This window comes from Lolium perenne, chromosome 3, assembly GCF_019359855.2.
Source record: "Lolium perenne isolate Kyuss_39 chromosome 3, Kyuss_2.0, whole genome shotgun sequence".
In the NCBI taxonomy this organism is placed as follows: domain Eukaryota; kingdom Viridiplantae; phylum Streptophyta; class Magnoliopsida; order Poales; family Poaceae; genus Lolium; species Lolium perenne.
The window spans coordinates 72783878-72810216 of NC_067246.2; the positions used below are offsets into that span (position 1 = coordinate 72783878).

General features: G+C 42.3%; 1 protein-coding gene across 2 annotated transcripts; it reads left to right on the forward strand.

The window, feature by feature from the left end:
- The first annotated feature begins 20280 nt into the window (after positions 1 to 20280).
- On the forward strand, positions 20281 to 25252 carry LOC127341517 (mitochondrial-processing peptidase subunit alpha). Of its 2 annotated transcripts, none has more exons than XM_051367385.2 (13): positions 20281 to 20419; positions 21466 to 21714; positions 21809 to 22105; positions 22192 to 22359; positions 22452 to 22619; positions 22715 to 22795; positions 22912 to 22978; positions 23364 to 23458; positions 23570 to 23642; positions 23716 to 23786; positions 23855 to 23904; positions 24656 to 24768; positions 24855 to 25252. In XM_051367385.2, the coding sequence occupies exons 1-13, from the start codon at positions 20384 to 20386 to the stop codon at positions 24905 to 24907; spliced, it is 1521 nt and encodes a 506-aa protein (XP_051223345.1). In that variant the 5' UTR covers positions 20281 to 20383; the 3' UTR covers positions 24908 to 25252. The 2 variants fall into 2 exon arrangements, with proteins under 2 accessions (XP_051223345.1, XP_051223346.1); XM_051367386.2 differs by having other exon boundaries at positions 20293 to 20419; positions 21469 to 21714.
- The last annotated feature ends 1087 nt before the right edge of the window (positions 25253 to 26339 follow it).

Below are 26339 nucleotides of genomic sequence, written 5' to 3' on the forward strand. Positions count from 1 at the left end.
CTTATCTTAGTTTTGTGTTTTGTTGTGCCAAGTAAAGTCGTTGATAGAAAAGTTCATACTAGATTTGGATTACTGTGCAGTTCCAGATTTCTTTGCTGTCACGAATCTGGGTCTACCTCCCTGTAGGTAGCTCAGAAAATTAAGCCAATTTACGTGCATGATCCTCAGATATGTACGCAACTTTCATTCAATTTGAGCATTTTCATTTGAGCAAGTCTGGTGGCCTAATAAAATTTGTCAATACGAACTGTTCTGTTTTGACAGATTCTGCCTTTTATTTCGCATTGCCTCTTTTGCTATGTTGGATGAATTTCTTTGATCCATTAATGTCCAGTAGCTTTATGCAATGTCCAGAAGTGTTAAGAATGATTGTGTCACCTCTGAATATGTTAATTTTTATTGTCGCTAACCCTCTAATGAGTTGTTCTAAGTTTGGTGTGGAGGAAGTTTTCAAGGATCAAGAGAGGAGTATGATGCAACATGATCAAGGAGAGTGAAAGCTCTAAGCTTGGGGATGCCCCGGTGGTTCACCCCTGCATATATCAAGAAGACTCAAGCGTCTAAGCTTGGGGATGCCCAAGGCATCCCCTTCTTCATCGACAACATTATCAGGTTCCTCCCCTGAAACTATATTTTTATTCCATCACATCTTATGTGCTTTGCTTGGAGCGTCGGTTTGTTTTTGTTTTTTGTTTTGTTTAAATAAAATGGATCCTAGCATTCACTTTATGGGAGAGAGACACGCTCCGCTGTAGCATATGGACAAGTATGTCCTTAGTTTCTACTCATAGTATTCATGGCGAAGTTTCTTCTTCGTTAAATTGTTATATGGTTGGAATTGGAAAATGATACATGTAGTAATTGCTATTAATGTCTTGGGTAATGTGATACTTGGCAATTGTTGTGCTCATGTTTAAGCTCTTGCATCATATGCTTTGCACCCATTAATGAAGAAATACATAGAGCATGTTAAAATTTGGTTTGCATATTTGGTTTCTCTAAGGTCTAGATAATTTCTAGTATTGAGTTTGAACAACGAGGAAGACGGTGTAGAGTCTTATAATGTTTTCAATATGTCTTTTATGTGAGTTTTGCTGCACCGCTTCATCCTTGTGTTTGTTTCAAATAACCTTGCTAGCCTAAACCTTGTATCGAGAGGGAATACTTCTCATGCATCCAAAATCCTTGAGCCAACCACTATGCCATTTGTGTCCACCATACCTACCTACTACATGGTATTTCCTGCCATTCCAAAGTAAATTGCTTGAGTGCTACCTTTAAAATTCCATCATTCACCTTTGCAATATATAGCTCATGGGACAAATAGCTTAAAAACTATTGTGGTATTGAATATGTAATTATGCACTTTATCTCTTATTAAGTTGCTTGTTGTGCGATAACCATGTTCACTGGGGACGCCATCAACTACTCTTTGTTGAATTTCATGTGAGTTGCTATGCATGTTCGTCTTGTCTGAAGTAAGAGAGATCTACCACCTTATGGTTAAGCATGCATATTGTTAGAGAAGAACATTGGGCCGCTAACTAAAGCCATGATCCATGGTGGAAGTTTCAGTTTTGGACATATATCCTCAATCTCATATGAGAAAATTATTAATTGTTGTTACATGCTTATGCATAAAAGAGGAGTCCATTATCTGTTGTCTATGTTGTCCCGGTGTGGATGTCTAAGTTGAGAATAATCAATAGCGAGAAATCCAATGCGAGCTTTCTCCTTAGACCTTTGTACAGGCGGCATAGAGGTACCCCTTTGTGACACTTGGTTAAAACATGTGCATTGCGATGATCCGGTAGTCCAAGCTAATTAGGACAAGGTGCGGGCACTATTAGTATACTATGCATAAGGCTTGCAACTTATAAGATATAATTTACATGATACATATGCTTTATTACTACCGTTGACAAAATTGTTTCATGTTTTCAAAATCAAAGCTCTAGCACAAATATAGCAATCGATGCTTTTCCTCTATGGAGGACCATTCTTTTACTTTCAATGTTGAGTCAGTTCACCTATTTCTCTCCATCTCAAGCAAACACTTGTGTGAACTGTGCATTGATTCCTACATACTTGCATATTGCACTTATTATATTACTCTATGTTGACAATATCCATGAGATATACATGTTACAAGTTGAAAGCAATCGCTGAAACTTAATCTTCCTTTGTGTTGCTTCAATGCTTTTACTTTGAATTATTGCTTTATGAGTTAACTCTTATGCAAGACTTATTGATGCTTGTCTTGAAGTGCTATTCATGAAAAGTCTTTGCTATATGATTCACTTGTTTACTCATGTCATATACATTGTTTTGATCGCTGCATTCACTACATATGCTTTACAAATAGTATGATCAAGGTTATGATGGCATGTCACTCCAGAAATTATCTGTGTTATCGTTTTACCTGCTCGGAACGAGCAGAACTAAGCTTGGGGATGCTGATACGTCTCCGACGTATCGATAATTTCTTATGTTCCATGCCACATTATTGATGTTATCTACATGTTTTATGCACACTTTATGTCATATTCGTGTATTTTCTGGAACTAACCTATTAACAAGATGCCGAAGTGCCAGTTGCTGTTTTCTGCTGTTTTTGGTTTCAGAAATCCTAGTAACGAAATATTCTTGGAATTGGACGAAATCAACGCCCAGGGGCCTATTTTGCCACGAAGCTTCCAGAAGTCCGAAGAGGAGACGAAGTGGGGCCACGAGGTGCCCAAACCATAGGGCGGCGCGGCCCCCCCCCCCTTGGCCGCGCGGCCCTGTGGTGTGGGGCCCTCGTGCCGCCTCCTGACCTGCCCTTCCGCCTACTTAAAGCCTCCGTCGCGAAACCCCCGATCATCGAGAGCCACGATACGAAAACCTTCCCGGAGACGCCGCCGCCGCCAATCCCATCTCGGGGGATTCAGGAGATCGCCTCCGGCACCCTGCCGGAGAGGGGAATCATCTCCCGGAGGACTCTACGCCGCCATGGTCGCCTCCGGAGTGATGTGTGAGTAGTCTACCCCTGGACTATGGGTCCATAGCAGTAGCTAGATGGTTGTCTTCTCCCCATTGTGCTATCATTGTCGGATCTTGTGAGCTGCCTAACATGATCAAGATCATCTATCTGTAATTCTATATGTTGCGTTTGTTGGGATCCGATGAATAGAGAATACTTGTTATGTTGATTATCAAAGTTATGTCTATGTGTTGTTTATGATCTTGCATGCTCTCCGTTACTAGTAGATGCTCTGGCCAAGTAGATGCTTGTAACTCCAAGAGAGAGTATTTATGCTCGATAGTGGGTTCATGCCTGCATTGACACAGGACGATGTGAGAAAGTTCTAAGGTTGTGTTGTGCTGTTGCCACTAGGGATAAAACATTGATGCTATGTCTAAGGATGTAGTTGTTGATTACATTACGCACCATACTTAATGCAATTGTGCATTTGCTTTGCAACTTAATACTGGAGGGGGTTCGGATGATAACCTGAAGGTGGACTTTTTAGGCATAGATGCAGTTGGATGGCGGTCTATGTACTTTGTCGTAATGCCCAATTAAATCTCACTATACTCATCATAATATGTATGTGCATGGTCATGCCCTCTTTATTTGTCAATTGCCCAACTGTAATTTGTTCACCCAACATGCTGTTTATCTTATGGGAGGGACATCTCTAGTGAACTGTGGACCCCGGTCCAATTCTCTATACTGAAATACAATCTACTGCAATACTTGTTCTACTGTTTTCTGCAAACAATCATCTTCCACACAATACGGTTAATCCTTTGTTACAGCAAGCTGGTGAGATTGACAACCTCACTGTTTCGTTGGGGCAAAGTACTTTGGTTGTGTTGTGCAGGTTCCACGTTGGCGCCGGAATCTCTAGTGTTGCGCCGCACTACATCCCGCCGCCATCAACCTTCAACGTGCTTCTTGACTCCTACTGGTTCGATTAAACCTTGGTTTCTTACTGAGGGAAACTTGCCGCTGTGCGCATCACACCTTCCTCTTGGGGTTCCCAACGGACGTGTCAACCACACGCATCATAGAACTCCATTTCTGCATGCACGACCTCCGAGTGCTCACGGAGGAACCTCGCCATGGCCACCACCTCATCGTACTAGTGGGTCTGAAGCTCCAAGAATGCTCGGCGATTCTCCCTCTCTTGTCCGCGGGTGACCATCCGCACCTCGAGGGTGAAAAGCTCAACCTTCTGCCGGCTCCCCACCTCAGGGAAATTAAGCACTAACCGCGGCTGGCCTAATATCCATGTCGTCGTGTCGTAGCACGCACGGTGAGTGCCGGGCCACCAACACTAGCCGTCAGCTGTAATCCTGACAGTGTAGCGGTCGGACTTCCTCAACCGAACACCGTGGAAGCCCGTTGAGCTCCTGGGCTGGCGGTCAGGTGGCATCCCGATGCGGGGCAGTGTGATCCGAACGTGAATCACCGCGAATCAGGGGGGACGCGACGCGGGTGGCTACATGAGAGGAGGCGGGTGTTTAAGGGTGGCGGTTAGACGATGCGGGGCGGTTCAATTTGTTGGTGCTGCAAATTTTGTATGACTTGTTGGAAAATTCTGCATCACCAAATACCTATAGGGCATCCATTGGAGCATTTTTTTTGTCAAATGGTGCAAAAGTTAGCTTTTAGGACACCACCTATATTATGCATTATTTGTTGCTCTCACCAACTGTCATCTTTTTTATTTAATAATAACTTGTAACGACGAGTCGTCATCTTAATCCTTCAAAAACCAACCGCACAAGCCACAACCAAACATCCGACACTAGTTAGGCAGCACAAGAATATCCCTAGGGAATCCTGCGATGCATTCTCCTGTCACCGTACGTCTCACCCTCCCAAAACCCACCGGTTTGCAGGCATCCCATGCCGCTGCCCGTGTCGTCGATCAGCTTATCACAAACTGGGTGAGACCGTGAGAGGCTATCACGCCACGGGTCTCTGGTTTCGACTCAGAAATCGGAATCCGCTGCACCTTTATCCATTTTCCCTGGTGCTATCATGACACCGACGAGACGCATCATGGGCGTAGACTATCTAGTCTAGGAAAAAAAGAATGGTGGTCGGCCGTGGAACGTGGATTCCTTCCCGTCCGGTCGCGTCGTCGTCTATGTGCGTGGCCGGCCGGTGGCTGGTGGCCGCTCTAGCTCGTCTTTCCCCGTTCGTACTCCTCGCCTTTTCGTTTTCGCGTCGGATAAAACTTTCTTCTGGTCCATGTCTGTCAAAACGAGTCTCACAAAAAAATTTGTCTGTCAAAACAACCAGGCCGCCGCTACTTCTATTTTGACGGTTTATACATTTTCTTTCCTTGTGTGTGTGTGTGTGTGAGAGAGAGCGCTTTCATCAAATTCTTTTGACTGACGAATGTTTGGCGTGTCGATGGGTCCTAGTTTGCTAGTGTTTGTGTTCCTCGTCGTTGTCGATCTGGCGAAGGTTTCACCGCCGTTCGGAATAACGGTACTCCAGCTCCTCCTTCGCAGCGGCATTGACTGCCCCTGCAACGACGCGGAGCTTGTGAGATTATGTTACTGCAATATTTCGTGGTGGTTTGGAGTTTCTTCCATATGCGGTGAAAGCGGCGACACCGGTGAGAATTCGGTGAGTCGTCGACGACTTCGAGTGTTGTTCCTGCTGGTCTCTTTACCTTCTTGCGGGCTGGGTTGCCGGCTTGGCCGACCGGCGCCAGCCCGACCGTCTGCAAGGATTGGGTCATCGCCCTAGCCGATGTGGTTCATTCGTCTTCTAATCTCCATCGTCTGCGGTGGTGTACCATTGCGGCGCTTCAACGAGGCTTGGTCCTCAATATATGGATCTAAGTAGATGAACCAGTGACTGGCCATGTCATCTTTGTTTTCCTTCGGAGGCACCGGCGTTTCGATGAAGATGGAATGTGCAGTTGCATTTTCTGTAATTGGTGGAGCAGTTTTAATACTTCTGGATGTTACTACTGATGTTGTTTTCCACTTTTCCTTATATAATAAAATCCAGATATTGGGTAAAGAAAAAGAAGTCCATTACGGGAGAAATTCTTGTGTGTTCGGAAATTTGAAACAAACGGAACATTTTTCGCAATGTGGCCATATGGCCGACGCTCACGAAGGTTGTAAGCGAGGGGCAAACTGGACACTTGCCAGTACAAATTTCTTGAGGTACATTATCACAAAAGTTATTATGCATGTGCTTTAGTATTTGGACTTCCTTTTTCAATATTCTTGTGTCTCATGTCCAATTTTTTTCTTAATTTGTCAAATTAGGTGACCTCTCGTCACCATTTCAGATAAAAATCATACTTATCGTGGTGAAGCCAAAAGTATCATACTTGCCACCTATCATAAAATTATTTTCTACAAGTAAGCAAAACTAATTACAATGTGATCATATGGAAGTTCATGGACAAGAATAAATAGTATGTGCTTCATGCAACATGTTTGATTTTTAAAGCTATGACCTTTCAGAACAGGGAATACACATTCCCAATAGAAGAGATTGGTGAATTGTTTGCCGTTTTACTTCATATGAAACCTATTGAGCTTCCAAACTCAAAAAGACCGAAAGAAACTAACAACTCGACCCAAATTCCGTCCCATACCATCGGATATTGGATCACACGCTCAAAGATTGTTTTGTGGTAAAGAATATCATTAAAAACGATAGATGAAGGTATGATTTATGAATACCTTCTTGAAAGTTTAAAGAAAAAAGAAGGTTAATACAAACATGGCCACTCTTCATGATGGCACTTAAAGCAACACACTTGGGGTATGGAGGGCGTTGTAGATGTCAACTAGAAAGAGACACTCTTCGAGGAGGAGCATTATATGCCATTAAGTCCGAAAGATAAGAAGATCGAGAGTGACGAGGACCTTGACTCCAACATCAAGTGAAATAAGAAAATTGCATGTTCCGCGCTCTGGGCTAGGAATATCACAGAGCTTGGCAAATCGTTTATAAGGACTACCCTAAGAATTTGATGCTATGACCATTGGGGCTTTTGAGGATGATAGCGACTCTCTTCACTTCCATGAAGGAGAAATACCGGAAGTTGATCAAGTCCACCTTAGGCAGGTCGTCGGCTATTCGACCCACATCTTCCACCTAGAAAGGAGCCTAGGAACAATATGTAGTTGCGAATGAAACAACCTACCCTACCTCTAAGGTTTCAATCAAGTATAGTGCAATTGCACATTCGAAGAATATTCCAACTATGCTTTCTGTGTATGACTTTCTTTTTCTTCTAATTTGGGTAAGGCTTTAGTCATATCATTGTCATTATGGCAAGATTATAGAGTGTAAGTCTCACAAACTCAAACTAAATTAAATGATATGCTAAATATCATGTTCACTTGTGAGGACATGATGCACGCTCAAGTAATCACGATATACATCTTCTTATGTTTGGTGAGATGAATGAGTTACCTACAAATCACATTATGATAAATGGTGGATCGGCCATGAAACTTGTCACCTCTGCACACTCTGAAAAGATTGGGATATTCTACCAGAGATTTGAGTCTGTCCAATGTGGTTATTCATGGCTTTGATCAATCACATCAAGAAGCCATGGGTACCATATCCTTGATTTTCATGGTACAACTTGATTGTCATGCAATCATTGTCAACTCAACAAAGCATTATATGGGGTGGTTGTATTAATTACATGGAACATCACGTAATTGCATCGTTTCTCGAATTTAAAAACCAAGGATGTTGTACACATGGTTTCTTGGCCCGGTTGATTAATCCATGGATATCTCCATTTGACCAAAACAAATGTCTCATGGAATATCCTATTCTATTTAGAGTACAGAGATATAACAAGTTTATGGCCGATCCAGCATCAACAATCATGCGATTTTTAGAAAAATCATCAACCTAAATGAACTAAGAAAAAGGATTTTTGTGCTTACTTGAGTCTAGCAGCATGTCCTCCTTAGCGCATCATTCAATTCATTTTTAGTTTGTGAGACTTCCACTTCATAATCTTCTAGGAAGCTATGACCAAAGCCTTGCACAAATCTAGAGAAAGAGGTAAACCACCATACACAGAAGGCATATCTTTTTTTTTCAAATGTGGATTACATCATACTTGACCAACAACTTAGATATAGGGTTAGTTGTTTCATTCACAACTACATTGTTGTTCTTAGGCTCCTTTCTAGGTATAGGATGTGGGTCGGCTAGCCGGTGACTTGATATATGATGAGCTTGATCAGCTTTTGACCCTTCTTCAGGGAAGTCAATAGATTCACTATCAATCTATCATCCTCTAAAACACCAATGGACATAACATCAAATTCTTGGGAAGTCCTTTTAAATGCTTCACCAAGCTCTTCGATATCCTGGCATATAGCATGAAACATTAGTTTCCTATTTCACTTGCTACTAGACGACGAGTCTAGGTCATCACTCTTGATCTTGGTATCCTATAGACTCGATGGCCTCCTATTTGGAGAATGCCACCTTTAAACTGACATCTACAAAACGATCCTTATCCTAAGTGTTGTTCAACTCCATGTCATCCAGAAGGGTATCCACGCTTTGTTGTAGCAACCTTCTTTCCTTTCATTGAACTCTTAAGTATATGTGGACCAAATCTTATTTGAATGATATTATTTATCACAAAATAGTCTCAACCGTGTGACCTAATATCCAATGGTATGGGCTGAAATTTGAACTTGTTAGCTTCTTCTGGTCTCTTTGAGTTTGGAAGCTCCTAAGTTTCACCTGAAGTAAACCAGGAAACAAGTCGCCAGTCTCTTCTAAAGAGAAAGAGATTATTTCCTATCCCGAATCAGAAAAAGAAAAAGAGATCTATTTAACAACAAGGATGTGTTCTGGGGTATGATGTCCAAGTCACCTAAAAGGAGGATGTGGGTTGTAGCAAAATCTTCAAGAACTACTTCACTTGATCACCACATGAGTGTGCACCGGGATGCATCCTCTAACTCGGTTCCTCCTAGCTTTACAAAGGAAACATATGTCAAGCCTATAAGTCAGCAAAGCTTCGACAAGGTTCCATGGTATAATACTTTAGGAGTGGCATGTGCTTGCAAAGAAGGTGGCTCCGCCAAAGATAATTTTGTTGATACAGTCGATTTCGGCTCCGACTACTCCAATAGTATGTGAGTCAACTTCCTATTCTACATGAACAACGATAGAGGTGTCGCTCTATTTGGTCTTCGCTTCATGTCTTAATTGATGTCAACATAGGACAAAATGTATGCAAGAAAACTAATCGATGGTTTTCTTGATTTATATGAAGGTATGGAGGGATGAGTGGCAAGAGTTCTTCATCAATCACAAGGAGAATATTTATTTATCTTTTGTAATAATCATATGTTTCAATCCTTTGTAATGGTGGAATTCTTAATCATGGTTTTTTGTTTTCATATATATAATTGATCGGGTTGTGATGTAAATATAAGAATTTTGGAACTAAAGTATCCGCAATAAGACGGGGCCAAGCCGCATCCAAACTCTTAGTGCAGGATCAAGGCAGGAGCCATACTTTGGGCATACTTTGGGCACGCACAGGAGCTATAGCCCTTTTTAACAACTCAAACACACTCAAACCAAGGTTGCATCGTCTAACAAACAAGTACGAATAAAATCTAGAGGAATCGTCCATCCAACCAGATGGTTGAGATCTCCTAGCTAGTTCATGGGCTACTACATTTGCATATCTTGAAACATGTTCCAGAGAGATTTTACCAAAATCACATGCAATATGATAGAAATCATCTAAGATCGCAGCTGCCACGCAATGGCTAGCTTCTTCATCATCTCCACCGCCACCAAATAGCCTGACATGATGACTAATCTGTTACAACCGACAAATTGTGCAAGATCCATAACTTTCTTTAGTGTCTGCGCTTCAGCGGATAGTGCATCCACCACATGCTCAAATCTTTGTGTTGCACGCCACCACGAACTGGCCTTTGCTGTCACGAATAACAGCCCCAGCCCCAGTAGTCCCTCTCAAATAGTCTCCGTTGAAAGAAGTATCAACGTTGACCCTAACATAATTATCGGAGGTTTAATCCAACTTGCTTTCTTTGGTTTTGCTCTAGGCGAATAAGCTGATAAGTTGGATATTAATGAACTGATTACCACAATTGATCTTTTCTCAAGTTGGATAGGTTCACCATTGATCACATGTCATCGTTAAAGCCATGGATACCGGCATGTAATTGCGTAGGTTACAACACTGGCCCATAATTGGAAACTTTGGTTGATATGTGCACAAAAGGAACTCTAGAACTGCTTGACTAGCACGGTCTATAGCACATGCCTCCGAAATTTTAAGCTCCAAGCCAAGGTTTTTCCAAACTTGCTTTGCTCTTGGACATAGGAACAATAGATGTTTAACACATCTTCAGCACCACTGTTGCGTATTTGACATTGACCACTCACTTTAACATGTCGACTTACAAGTGTGACCCGGCACGGTCAAGTATTATGCATTACCCTCCACACAAATATTTTAACCTTGGCAAATGCTTTTAGTTTCTAGATTTTCTCCCACATCAGACGAGCTTTCATTGGTCCTAGACCTTGGCCAACATGTAATTTTCTTCCATATTGCATCTCCCATTCAACATGGGTATGCAGGACATACCGAAACCCCCCGTTCTTCCTGAGATGCCACACAACAAGATGAGTGATATCATGTTGAGGCAATGGAATAGACTTGATTCGGCAAGCATCAATCTTCCAAAAGGTCTGATCAATATGTGCTTCATTGCACTGATTTGTAGCTGAATTTATCAAGTCACTCACCTTAGTGATCACATTCTAGCCTTTATTAGTAAATATTTTTCAGGAGAAACTATGGAATCCTTTCATCCTCCCAAATATCAATAGAACTACCTTATTCGACGCGCCATATGTGTCCTTTCTTCAGCCCGTGTCTTGTACCTGGCTTGTAAATACTCCTTATTCCTTTCAATGAAATGGGACACAACCCTTTTGCGTTTTCTCAAAAAGTAAATACTCGCTAATTTATTTCTCTCATATACATTCCTTTACTATAAATTGTATTCAGTCTATATCTATGGCATCTACGCCAATTGGCATGCCCTCTTTCCCATCATCGCGCATGTTAGTGATGAATTTTCTAAAGTCAATCTCTCATTTGTTGAGCCCGGTGCTGGGGGTTCCGTAAAACCGCTCAACGATGTGGGTTAGTGACATGCTATTTTGTACTAGTGAGGAGTGCCATCAAATTATGGTAGCAGAGAGGTGAGAGGGAAAGGGCGAGGATGCACATGATTTGAGGAGAGAATCCAACCTAGTCGCCACCCAGACATGGATTCGTCATACCAGAAAGAGGTTGTGACACCATCACCAATTGCCAGGATAGTAAGCTGCATAAATGAGTAACAAGCTCTTGAAACAACTACCAACAAGTATAAATGCAGAAGATGAAGCTATCCCATTAGGGTCGTACCACCAGCTAACCCAACACAAACACATCGCTTCATCACCACAGAGTGGCGTAATTTATGCATGCACTTCAAGAAAAATATTAACTTAAGTTAGCAAAGGCCCACGAGATCGAGTTAGTGTTCATCACACGAGTGACAAGTGTACCTCCAAGCATTTTTTTCGAGGGGGTGATTTTTGTAGGGGCACTTCCAAGCATTTGCAGTCACTTCTACTTCATTTTGAATCAGTGTAAAATCCATCATGTCAATGGTGCCATAAGGGATTAGAGGACGCTCGCGTAAGTTGGGAAGGCACAAAAACTATTTGCAAATCATTTCATTTACCCGTCATAGTGATGAACTTCTCCTAGCTTTTTCTTAACAACATGTTTGCACGGCTGGCCTAGTTTCCTCGTAAACTAGGTCAGTTTGTTGTCCTTAATGAACTTCACCCTCTGACGATGTTTGTTATAAATTAACCAGAAAATGGACATTAAACTAGATTTTGAGCATAAAAGAAAATGCGTAATTACTATGTGAAAAGGAAAGTAAACCTGTGAGTAATGAGGAAGGGACATGTACATACAAGTTCATTTTGTTTCATCTTGCATGCTTGGAATGATGGAAAAGGGTATTTCTTTCCAATGCACAATAATGTGGTTTGCAAATCGCAACAGGGAGAAAAATATAAGGATGTCATATGAGCTCACATGGGTATATGGAGGAGGCCTTGTGCTCAAATGATGATACTTTTTGGCATTGGAGTCAGTGATGTTGAGGAGGGAGAGAGAGGTAAATCCCAGAACTTGCGTCCCACCCAAGGCAAATGAAGCAGTACAACACTTGATGGACCCCAACCGCTCAGATATAGACAAGCTGAGGCTAGGCACATAAAAATAAGCCCGTGCTGCATCGCATGCCTGACCAGGGGAACAAACTTCACCTTCAAGCAGGACCCATTTGCTGGATCTCAGACATGGAAAACCATTCGTGAGTCAGTACAGCACGGTTGTCTAATCCAGTCCACTGATCGAATAGAATCAGTAGTACGAACAAGTTTGTCGAAAATGGTCCTGGGTGATTGGCTTTCACTTAAAGATTAGTGCCGCAATGCATCAAATTTATTTTATCTAAAAGTGTTGTAATCTAGCATCTATATGATCAACTAATATAAGGTGTAAGGACCGTCACAAATTCTGGTCATTATTTTGGTTATTAAACAGTCCATCGGCAATCCTACTTCCATATATAGTGGGGTAACTGTGCGTGGCAATGAAGTAAAAACGTCTTAAAAATCTGGACGAAACTCTTCAGGTGGTAAAACAAAACAAATATACAAAAACATACCTTCATCTTCGACCATGATCAATCCAAAGCGCAGAGCTGGACATACGGCTTACAGTCTGCATCGGGCAACAGCAGATATCCGTTTCCCATTTCGACACCTTTTCCATGTTGTCACCTCAGCGGTAGATCATGAGGCTGCAAATCACAACTGATGACCCCCTACGCACGCAGTTGGGTCCCAGGTGGAATTGTGCTCATCAGTACTGTTGTAACTTGAGGCTCCCATTGTTGCTGTCATGAGAAAAACATGGCCCCGGTCAGAACAACAGAGCTGGTGCCCTGGACCCAGGTAGCTCGACCAGATCGATACGCTTGTCCAGAGTCTCCAGAATCCAAGTGGGCGCGACCACGACGGCGTCAAAGATAGGCATGGTGGCGACAAAAATAGCCTAATTAGGTACTTAGGTCCAACGATACACCCTGAGTCCCTGACGCCGGTCACCTTCTGCAGTACGTTCCTACGGCCTCCGGGTCAGCTCAGATCGTCTTCACTTGTGCCTTACTCCATCGAAGAAAAAACCTGCCACTCTGTGGTTGCCTACTACTGTCTCCCTGCCTGCTCCGAGAGAAGAGTCCAACACAATCTTTGCATCTCTGTCGACCAATCTACCTCCCCGCGAGTTGCATTGTGCCTCTCATAGGCAAATCAAACCATTATGACCTGATAACCCATCCCAATGTTGACACGACAGCTTGCCGAGAAGATCCTGGTCATTCTTGATATTTCTGGCAGCCAAGAAAGAAAGATTCATCACCATCATCTGGCCTGTTAATTAAATATATGTGTGCTTGTGTGTGCCTCATTGTCAGCGACACTGCTATTAGGATTTATAGTAGTAGTAGCAACACCTCATCAGGGTTCATAAATACCATTCGTGACTAATCGACTGTATGATGCATTGTATATATACATACCACTGAAATTCTGGTTTTAGTCCGCGAGAGTTCTTCGATGAAAGTAGATTTTCTATGTATAGATACACTTGGAGGTTAGGGTTCTGGCCAACCGACAGATCCGTCACAACCTCACAATAATTGCAATGCATTGCTTTGTATACGTGCAAAACCTGAGGCTTAAGTCGCAGCAAACAGTATCCTATTCATTAACTCACTGCGTGTCTAAGTACCAATCAATCACGTGTCAAGAGGTGGGTCAAGTACCTGAAGAAACTTAGAACTCCAGCTTCGTCTGTTCAGTTGAATTCCACCGATGCGGTCGCATTCACAGATATAGTTTGAAACAGATATATTTGTGAAGAACTGACCGTTCACCTGTGGACAATAGTGAAAGTCATAGCCACCTCAAAGTGGGTAAAAGCCGTAGCCACTATGTGCAACGTAATCTGTAGTAAAAGTAAAAGTCAGTTCATATTATCAATCTCGTCACATTCCATGAAATCAGATAGCCACCAGGCATCAGCTCCAGGAATAAAATGTCGCAGTTGTACACAAGATCAAGTGGTTGATCTGTATGCTACATGAAAAAAAAACAGATAGAGACAGATGAAGAAGGCAAATTAACTCGTGCATTAAGCGTTCATGGCTACCATATGATATCAATTACAATGCATAGCTAATCCATTTTCAAAGAAATCTGAAGGTCAAATATGAAAGGGTTCTGTATAACTACGTGGTTTGCACCTGTGTTGCGTCCATGCTCATACATCCCAAGTGGTACAGGTCCCCTCCCATGCGCCATGAGGACTTTTAAACATCATCATACGTAACCTTCTCGCACATGCTTCCCTTGATGGTTATTTAAGTATTTGCCTATTTGACAAAAAGTGGTGCAACAATCATTAGCTGATCACACTGCAAGAGCTGCTTTATTGAAAGAAGCGACATTACATGAGGCCTGAGGAAATGCATGAGAAGATAGGTAAATTAAAAAAACGGAGGTAGTTTGCCAATACCAGGCATCCTTTTCTTTCAGCAATGCTTATGTGCCAAAAACAGACAAACACAGAATAATAGCTGTTGAGTGGGTGTGTTATCTTACAAGGATGTGCAACTGCTTCGGAATATTGTGTTACTTCCAACTATGTAGATTCTTCCTTCGGTCACTTAAACATTGACTCCCAATGGTGACAACAATGTTAGGTTTGAGCATATGTACATAAAAGGAAATGAACTGATATCTGTTCGGCACAAATACTCACCGACAAAAACTGAGTATATGTACATAAATGGAAATGAACTGATATCTGTTCGGCTCAAATACTCACCGACAAAAACACATAAAAGTAGAATGGAAATATTCTAACAATGGGTACTATAGACTCCAAGTACAAAAGTATCAATTGGTAAAGTAATTTTTACCTCGACAATTCCATTTCAAAAAAAGTTTACATCAGCAATTGAAAGGAGAACTTCATGAGAGAAACATAGGCAACTAAACACAGAGGTAATATACCAATTCAAGGCAATTTGTTTATTTCTATCTTATGCCAAAAAAAAATCAAAGATTAATAGTTGTTGAGTGGTCGTGTTGTCTACTTGTCTTACAGGCATGTTCAAAAACTCATGGACACTGACACAAATGGAACGAATTTTCACATATATGGTCGGCTCGTATGTTCACCAACAAACCGGACAAAACAGTGTCATTTTCAAGACATAAAACACAACAGGATTCTAAAAGTGGAAAATTGCTAATTCTGGATGCAAGGGAATCAATTGTGACAAAGTTGTCTTCAGATACGAATCCTCCTCGGTAAGAAATTGTATTGGCAATGCACTGACACGAGCAAAACTAGCCAAAGGTGCAACATTCCTTACTATAATATATATAAAAGATTCCCCATAGTGTATATGAAATAAGCTGGCGAGCAGTTCGTAGCAAGCAAGCAATAAATTGAAAGATCATAACAACTACACTCTGGTAGATCACCAAGTCCTTGGCATCAACCAAGAAATGGGTACGTTCCCAACGAGGAGACGAAAATATCTTCGACAGTATAGAAGTCCTCCAATGACCAAGCACCTTCAGACACCAACCCTACACATACACAAACGCATTTGAAATAAAATCTGGCCCACGCAAACTCTTTGACCTGTATCGTTGTATCCACATCCAAACCCTACAGCCCAGCAGGCAGCTTGGACCATTTGACAACCATGTAGTAGACGACAGTACGACACATCTTCAGTTCAGGCTTCAGAGAATCAGGTAGCTAAACTAGGTGCTACTCTTTCCAAACTGAGAACGGCATTTCATCAACCAGGTGGACTACCTAAATACAGTGTATACACGCCCAAAGCGATTGTTTTTCCACCCGACTGCAACGGAACAGAGAACAATGGTGACAACTATGAAGATTGTTCCTTCGGTCACTTAAACATTGACTACTAATGGTGACAACTATGTTAGGTTTGAGCATATGTACATAAAAGGAAATGAACTGATATCTGTTCGGCACAGATACTCACCGACAAAAACTGAGCATATGTACATAAATGGAAATGAACAGATATCTGTTCGGCTCAAATACTCACCGACAAAATAACATAAAAGTAGAATGGAAATATTCTAACAATGGCTATTATAGACTCCAAGTGCAAGAGTATCAATTGGTAAAGTCATTTTACCTCGACAATTCCATTTCAAAAAAAATTTACATCAGCAATTGAAAGGAGAACTTCATGAGAGAAACATAGGCAACTAAACACAGAGGTAATATACCAATTCAAGGCAATTTGTTTATTTCTATCTTATGCCAAAAAAAATCAAAGATTAATAGTTGTTGAGTGGTCGTGTTGTCTACTTGTCTTGCAGGCATGTTCAAATGCATAAGAATATTGTGTTACCTACTTCTAGCTGTGTAATCTCTTCTAGTCAAAACAGGGGAATAGGACATGATGTTTGCTAAAATAACTAAACAAGAACCAATGAAACCTCAACTTTCAAGACTGACACAAACGGAACGAATTTTCATATATATGGCCGGCTCGTATGTTCACCAACAAACGGGACAAAATGGTGTCATTTTCAGGACATAAAACACAACAGGATTCTAAAAGTGGAAAATTGCTAATTCTGGATGCAATAAAATCAACTGTGACAAAGTTTTCTTCAGATAAGAATCCTCCTCAGTAAGAAATTGTATTGAAAATGCACTGACACCAACAAAACTAGCCTAAGGTGCAATATGCCTTACTATAAAATATATAAAAGATTCCTCAGAAAATAATAGTATATGTGAAATAAGCTGACTAGCAGTTTGTAGCAAGCAAGAATTAAGATTATAACAAATACACTCTGGTAGATCACCAAGTCCCTGGCATCAACTAAGAAAATGGGTCGGCACAGTAGCCTGCATCCTTAATATGCTAACGTGATCTGATCAAATATAAGAGCAAACCCACAGCTGCTGAAAATATCTTCGACAGTACAGAATTTCCCCAATGACCAAGCACCTTCAGACAACAACCCTACCCATATACCAAACACATTTGAAATAAAATCTGGTCCACACAGCCTCTTTGACCTGTATCCTAGTATCCACATCCAAACCGTATAACTCAACAGGCAGCTTGGACCATTTGACAACCATGTAGACGACAGTACGACACATCTTCAGTTCAATATTCAGAGTATCAATTGGTAAAGTCATTTTACCTCGACAATTCCATTTCAAAAAAAGTTTACATCAGCAATTGAAAGGAGAACTTCATGAGAGAAACATAGGCAACTAAAAACAGAGGTAATATACCAATTCAAGGCAATTTGTTCATTTCTGTAATTCTTATGCCAAAAAAATATCAATGAGTAATAGTTGTTGAGCGGGTTGTGTTGTCTTACAAGCATGTTCAAATGCATAAGAATATTGTGTTACCTACTTCTAGCTGTGTAAACTCTTCTAGTCAAAACAGGCGGAATATGACATGGTGTTTGCTAAAATAACTAAACAACAACCAATCAAACCTCAACTTTCCGGCAATGACACAAATAGAACGAATTTTCGTATATATGGTCGGCTGGTATGTTCACCAACAAACGGGACAAAATGGTGTCATTTTCAGGACATAAAACACAACAGGATCCTAAAAGTGGAAAATTGCTAATTCTGGATGCAAGAGAATCAACTGTGACAAAGTTGTCTTCAGATAAGAACCCTCCTCGGTAAGAAATTGTATTGACAATGCACTGACACCAACAAAACTAGCCAAAGGTGCAACATGCCTTACTATAAAGTATATAAAAGATTCCTCACGAAAAAATATATGTGAAATAAGCTGACTAGCAGTTTGTAGCAAGCAAGCAACAAATTGAAAGATCGAAACAAATACACTGGTAGATCACCAAGTCCCTGGCATCAACTAAGGAATTGGGTCGGCAGAGTAGCCTGCATCCTTAGTATGCTAACGTGATCTGATCAAATATAAGAGCAAACACAGGTGCTGAAAATATCTTGGACAGTACAGAATTCCCCCAATGACCAAGCACCTTCAGACACCAACCCTACACATACACGGAACACACTTGAAATAAAATCTGGCCCACGCAAACTCTTTGACCTGTATCGTTATGTCCACATCCAAATCCCTGCAGCCCAACAGGCAGCTTGGACCATTTGACAACCATGCAGTTCAGACTTCAGAGAATCTGGTAGTAGCTAAACTAGCTGCTACTCTTTCCAAACTGAGAACGGCATTTCATCAACTAGGTGGACTACCTACAACCAGCCCAACGCGATTATTTTTTCCACTCGACTGCAACGGAACAGAGAACCATCACCGAACAATTTCGCCGAACACAATTGCGATTTGCAAAGGCAGCAGAATCCGCAAGATAACAAACGCAACAGGCCAGAACACATGCAGGGCATCAGAATCCCAGAGGATAGTAAGTACCTAATCGGCATTTGGTCAAACAGTTCACCTGCTCGACGTTAGCCACTGCCGGCGGCCTGCGGGCACCATCGGAAAACCCCATGCTCCTCCGCTCGCGGAGGGCTGCAAGTTAACTCCCCAGTGGCGCGCGATCGAGGCCAATCGCTTCGCCGAACTTGCCACATCCATCACCGCCGCGCGCAGACGCGTGTTGAGCAGGCCTCATTTGTCGCCGATGGAGACGCAGAGCTAGCACACGCGGCGGCGGCCATCGCTTGGCCCCGCCTCGACGAGCGCGGAGAGATGTTTTTTTTCTTCGGATCACCGATCACGCGGAGCGCCGGTTGGGGATTTGATGCGATGGGGAGCAGCCGCTAAAGGAAAACCGTTAATGGGCCTGGCCCATTAGTTCGGTTGTTTAAAAAATTTCAAAATTCGAATTTTTTCTTTAGATTTGAAATTTGCTTAGAATTGAAATTTTCTCATATTCGAAAATTTCTTAGATTTTAAATTTGTCCAGATTTAAAATTTGGTTAGATTTAAAAATTTGTCAGATTCAAAAATTGCTAAATTTGAAATTTGCTCACATTAAAAATTTGCTTATTATTCAAATTTAAGTTTTTTAAACTTAAAAATTTACTCGACTTTGAAATTTGTTAAAACAGAAAAACATAAAAAAAAATGATGAAAAAATCAAAGAAAAATCGAAAGAAAACCGAAACCCAAGAAAAACTAGAAAAAAACTCGACAAATCGGAAAAATGCCGAGGCTACTGGCTCCCTGCCTGTTGATGGGCCATGGCCAACGGGTCGAACCATGTTTTATCCGCATGTTTTATCTGGACGAGCAACGCTGCGACGAATAAATGGGTCAGTCCATGACTGAAACCATGTGGGCGATGGTTTGTAAGGCTGGTGCCAACGCGGGCGCTAGGAGGGGCGCTACCGCCCGCGACGGGGCGATAGCGAGGCGAGAGCGGGGCGAGATGGTAGCGTCGGGCGGTGGCGCGGGCGCCCGGCGTTAGGGCGCGGTACCGCCCGCCTATAGCCCGCGTTGGAGGCTAGAGCGGGGCGAGAGGGTGGCGATAGCGGTGCTAGTGGGGGCGGTAGGGAGGCGGTAGGGAGGAGAGAGAAGTGAGAGTTGGCACTATAGCCCGTGCACTCAGGGGCGGAGCTGCATAGTCTCACCCTGATGCACATGCATCAATGTTTTTACTAGTTCTTGTAAGCTCAATGGGAAGAGTGCATCAGGTTTGAAGGAAAAATGTGCATCAGGGAGGCAAAATTTTAACTAGCAAAGGCTATAAGCTTGAACGTGCATCAGGGTGATATTCCCTCTAGCTCCACCCCTGCGTGCACTGGCACCGTGGGATGAGAGTGAGGTGAGAGTGGGGTGAGAGTGAGGTAAAAGCTAACGTGGCGAGGCTATAGTGGGGTGATGCATTGGCACGCATCAGTAAAAGGTGATGAATAGGATTTGCAGATGCGATGTCCTGACCGCGAAATGAGGCCAGGTCAGCCCAATGCTTCGCGCCGGCCCGGCCCGGACCATACGGCACCGAAATGGTTGGGCCCGGCCCGTTAAAAAACTGCCCACGAATTCAGCTCACCCACTGCTATATGCGCAACCAGTCTCTCGAATTGTCGCCTTCCACTTGTCCCACGCTCTCCGTCCCCATCTCCGCCTCCGCCGCTCCCTCCGCAGCCGCCGCCGGCGACCACTCCGTCGAGCGAATCCGCCGGCCACCATGTACCGAGCCGCCTCCGGCCTCGGCGCCCTCAAGGTCAGCCCTCCCTCGCCCGAAGCCCTATCGTCACCTCCCCTCGCCTCCCTCCCGTTTCGCTAGATCTGATGCCTCCGTGGCGCCCATCCCGCCGCGATGCGCCCGATCCGAACGGCCGGAGACTATGGTCGCCTCGCGATTGGTAGGGAACTAGCCTCCGTGGGTTGGTCACGCGGATTTGATGGGTGGGCGTGTGGTGGAGCCATTCTGGACGCTGCAAGTAGCAACCATCGCTGTCTGAATGTTTATCCTTGTATATATATTCAATTGAGAAACCATGGATTTGAGAGGCGACGATGAGTGTTTGTTCAGTTTGTAACGTGGCATAGTTTCATGTAATTATGAGGGGAAGGGTGATCTCTACGGTCGTTTGCAAAGGCATGATAATTGGCTCATGTTATTAGTGGAACCAGTTAGTTCCGATGTCGCCAGATTTCTCGGTGGCTCTGTTTCTAAACAATATCATGAGCTCAGCAGCTATAACTTTTGTGCTTCGCCAGATTAATGACATAGCTTTGTTTTGTATTTCATCTTGTGTTCTGCTTCATGAGCTCTTGTTCTGTGTTCAGGCTGCATGTAGTCAAATGTATGATTTGGAAGAGCTTTTCTTCAAATTGGAAATGGCTTGTTAAAGTCCTTTGAACAATTAGTTTTGTATTTATTTAATCAGTATTATCTTAATAATATAGAGAAATAGAAGTAGTCTTCTGGAACGAGCATAATTTACTTCGAATGCTCATGATATATTTGCTCCATACATATGCTTGAAATGCTTTACTGTCGTAGCAAGTAGTGTTTGGCTTACTAGTTCGGCCCATGAAATGTTTTATTCACGGCTAGAGCCATAACCTTGCATTTAGATAACATCTATATAGGGATGCACAAAATTTCGTCATTGAGACACTCTGCCATGTGATATTTTACTGCAATACCTAATAACCACCAAGCAGAGACAGCTTGTTTTTGTTGGGTTTTAAATATAATAATTCATACTGGTTGGCTCAACTTTAGCTGCTTACATAATATCTGTTGTTTACCACTTGCAGCAGCGTGGGGCGGATGCTCAAATGTTGAATATCGCAATTAGGTCTGCTAGCACAAGTGTTGCACAGCGTTCATCGGGTGGCGGCTTCCTAAGCTGGCTCACAGGCGCACCTTCAAATGCGTTACTCCCACCTGACTTTGCACTCCCAGGAGTCACCATTCCAGAGCCGCTACCCGACCTAGTGAAGCCTTCTGAGACAAAAATCACAGCACTTTCAAATGGTGTCAAAATTGCATCTGAGACATCTCCGGTATGTGTTCCTTATTTCTTGTAATCTAGCTATTTCATGCATGTTCCTCATGGTGGTCGGTTAGTGATACCTATGTTTTGCATCTCTTTTCTAGGGATCATCATGCTCCGTAGGAGTTTATGTCAACAGCGGGTCTGTCTATGAAGCACCTGAAACACTTGGTGCCACTCAGCTGTTGAAGAAACTGGCCTTTGCAACCACTAGAAACAGGAGCCAGTTGCGTGTTGTGCGTGAAATCTGTGCTATAGGTGGTAATGCCAAAGCATCAGCTAACCGTGAGCTCACGAGCTACAGCTATGGGGCTCTGAAGACTTACATGCCTGAAATGGTTGAAGTTCTTGTTGATTGTGTTCGGAATCCTGCTTTGCTTGACTGGGAAGTTAAGGAAGAGGTATTTCATCTTAATATTATGCCCTTTTGCTCTGTACTCTAGATGATTGGAATATGTTGCTGAATGCTAACTTATTGCCTTCATAGATAGCAAAACTGAAGGCAGAGCTTGCACAAGCTTCAACTAATCCAGAAAGTTTCCTCTTGGACGCCCTTCATTCCGCTGGCTATTCTGGGGCTTTGGCTAACCCATTGATTGCCTCAGAAGCTTCCATTAGCAGATTAAATACAGATGTTCTGGAAGAGTTCCTAGCTGTGAGATTCACCCCCACAAATCCTTTTAGTAGTATAGTTGTGTTGGTATTCTTGTTAACATGCTATTTGTATATCTGTTTCATGGATGCCAGGAGAACTACACCTCCCCTCGAATTGTTCTAGCTGCATCTGGTGTCGACCATGATGAACTTGTATCAATTGCCGAACCTCTCCTCTCTGACATTCCCAATGCAACTGGAACAGTAAAGCCAAAATCTGTCTATGTTGGTGGAGAATATAGACGTGCAGCAGATTCATCCGTATGTTTTATGGTTTTGAGCCACTCATTAGTCATTTATGTGATGTCTTTCGTCATGTATCTTTGTTCTTACTTTGGTTTCTTCTCAAAAAATAGAACACAGATATTGCTCTGGCTTTTGAGCTTCCTGGTGGATGGTTGAAAGAAAAAGATTATGTTACTGCATCAGTTCTCCAGGTTCATGATAAATATGCGCTTTAAGTTGCATTGATAATTTTATTCAGCAGTCCACTTATACTGATTTCGTGCAGCACTGTTGTCTAATATAAAAAGAGCTAAACTGTTTTTTACAGACACTTTTGGGTGGTGGTGGTTTGTTTTCTTGGGGAAGACCTGGAAAAGGCTTGCATTCACGCCTAAGTAAGCAGACATATTCTACAGTTTGGCACTCAAGCTTTGGTTATATCTGTGGGGAACTCTGCATAGTTATGAAAAAAATGAGCAACAATGAAACTTACATTGCCAATAGCACATATATTATTTAATTGTCTGACTGGGTGATAGTTCAAATATGATTTGCTCTTTGAGCCAGCTATTCTGCAAATTGTAAACCATAGATGATGTAGGTCAGCTAATAGTCAAATCCTTTTTCTGGCAACCATTCTAGGTTATAGCTACTATTATTTGCAGTGTAACGCCAACGGGCTTTAAAAAAATTCTATTCCGATTCTGATAGCACCACAAACTATCTTGTATCTGTATTAGTAATCACATTAGTGCCTTAACCGTGGTATACTTTGTACAGATCATCTTGTAAATGAATTTGACCAAATCAAATCAATCTCTGCTTTCAAGGATGTTCACAGTACCACTGGCATTTTTGGAATTCATACATCAACTGTAAGTATCATTTACAATTGGATAAGCAAAGCCTGTTATGCATAGTATTTTCGTTTTTAGCTACGGAGTATTGTACTTTGACAACTGACAAAAATATAATTTCATAATCAGGCTGCAGCATTTGCTCCTAAAGCTATTGACTTAGCAGCCCGAGAACTCACTTCCCTTGCGACTCCTGGTCAAGGTACCTTAACTCTCCTATATTGACTCCTCAGTCATAAGTTGCTTTTGCCTGAAACTTTTTTTTTTAATTACAGTTGACCAGACCCAGCTAGATCGTGCTAAAGCAGCAGCTAAATCTGCAATCTTGGCAAGCCTGGAATCAAAGGTATGCATGCTCCTGTGATATTTCTGTAACTGTGCCTAATGATCTAGTACTAACAATTCAACTCACAGGCATCAGCAACCGAAGATATGGGGCGCCAAGTTTTGGCATTTGGTGAAAGGTACAGTTGTTAAACATTTGTGCTAAACTGCAACATTTGTCATGGTGCCTATGCTTCTATTCCCTGCAAGGCCGAGAATATGCATAAGTTTAAGCAATGCTCTAGATACTCTGCAATTATACCTGGTTCACAGAATAGTGACATTTTAATTTATAGCACGTATTGCAACCATATTAGATACCAAGGAGCCCTCTTTACCTTAGATATCACTGTTGGTTAGTACTTGGGTTGTTCTTTCTCTAGAAACATGCGATGCATACTTTTTTTATATCCGTATGACAACTGCAAGATTCTGGAGAAAATCAGGTTTTACACATGGCTATTCTCTTTAGCCAACCCTATGATACTAAGAGAAATTATGTAAATTACTGGTAGTAAATAGAAGTAAAATGCATGTTTTGATGTTAACAAGATCTTTAGTGACTTGGTGGGTTAGGAACATCTTTGCCCCCACATATTGAGTGCTATCTGATGTATGAAATGTGTTATTGCACTGTAGTAACAGAACATGTGCTGTAATGGTATCATGAACTCACAGCCCCTTTTTGAAGCCAGTAAATTTCCCACGCATAATCAGCGGAGAACATTGCTCATCCAAGTTCATGTACTTTTTACTGCATGTTGGTGATAAGAAAAAGAACTCCACAATTGGTGTATTATTTCTGCATCAATCTGTATGATCTTTGCCAAGTGTAACATTTGCAGCATGTAGCTTTGCACCGTCTGACACTTTCCATGTAAAACCTTGCAGGAAACCCGTGGAGCACCTTCTGAAGATTGTTGATGGTGTCACTCTGAAAGATGTGTCAACTCTCGCTGAGAAAATCATCTCATCTCCCTTGACAATGGCATCCCATGGAAACGGTGAGCTTCCTCATTTATTACCAGTCATCTGTGTACATCATGTGTTCAATTGCACTGTTTATAATCTGGTTCCCTTTGATGTGCAGTTCTCAACGTACCAGCTTACGAGACCGTGCGCGGCAAGTTCAGCTCGAAATGAGTAGGCTTCTGGACAAGTTAACTGTTGATATTTTCCTCTGAGATCATTTGCGGTCAATTTTCACAGAAAATAAGAAACATACAATTTTGATCATTAACTCCTACTGTGGGGCGTATTTGGGGTGTTATTCTTTTGCAGAACATGTATCCACCTGAGTTGGTGGTGCTAATGTTGTTCCCATAAGTTATTCGCTTGTAAATTTAGTCAAATCATGCAAGGGTCCTCTCTCGGTGGTAAGTCCGGAAGAGTGTATGAAATGTTCCTTCACTTTTTTGTTTTGATAAATCATTGAAACTAGTGTTGGAGCGTGGAAATGAATAAACATTCTGCCTCTGTTCTGGATTTCGACCGACCAGTTTGTCTACCATGTTTTTCGTGATTGGTTTCCTTGATTTGTGTCGGTCAAAACATGAAGCACGTTAAATGAAGCTATTCAGAAATCGGAACTCTTCTAGCAGCTGCTGCGTTTTTCTCTTTAGCATACGTGAAATAAATTGCTACGCATCTAGATGCAACTGACCGTGACCTCTGCTGTGCTCGCTCGGCAATCATCTGACCGAGTTATTGAACCTAGACTGGAATTTTTGCAGCCGAAACTTCTATGATGGTTTCGTCGAGGCAAAGCAACAAAAAAAAGAAGACAGATCGTGCTTGACTTGGAGCACATCAAAGCTGAAATGACACAACTGGAGCTTCCAGTTTCCAGGTATCCAAAACGTGTGGTTTCCCTGCCTGTCTCCTGGTTTCTCTCAGCCGTCGTTTTTTGACCCCTGAGCTCGCTCGCTCGCTCGCTGGAGGCGGCTGGAACCAACTTCGGAACGAGGCCGGTCGCTGCCGCCTCCTCTGCTGGCTGTCCCCAGCATGAACTGGGGCAGCGGTTGGCAGTTGGCCGTAGCACATCGGCTTTGACTCCACGTACGGCCGCACGAGGATGGGAAGCGCCGGCGTTTTTCCGCAGTGCCAACCAACAACAGCCCATCGTGGTATCGAGATAGGGAATCCGTGGACGTCCCTAGTCAAAGATACTACACGCGGCTCCCAGGCCTACTGATATAATGATAGCCACACCAGCTTATCTCCATGCATGCTTTGTACTCGCTCCATTTTAGATCTCAACTTTTTTCTAAACTAAATGTATCTATATTAAAATATGTTTAGATATATTTGTATTTAGATAAAAGTGAGGCACTTCTTTTAGAACCCATGTAGTAGTACCGAGTGGCACCGGTGTGTTTGAAGCTTTTACTGTGTGCTGAAACTTTGCATGCATGTTTGGCTACCTTGCAATCAAGCCCTCGGTTGATTTCACTGTAAGATAATTTTGCACTTAACAGCTCCTAAGACATATAAAACAACTACTACTCCCTCCATACCGGTTTACTGGGCTTATTGTGGAATTTGGAAAATACCAAGAAATTAGGCCATACTTTCT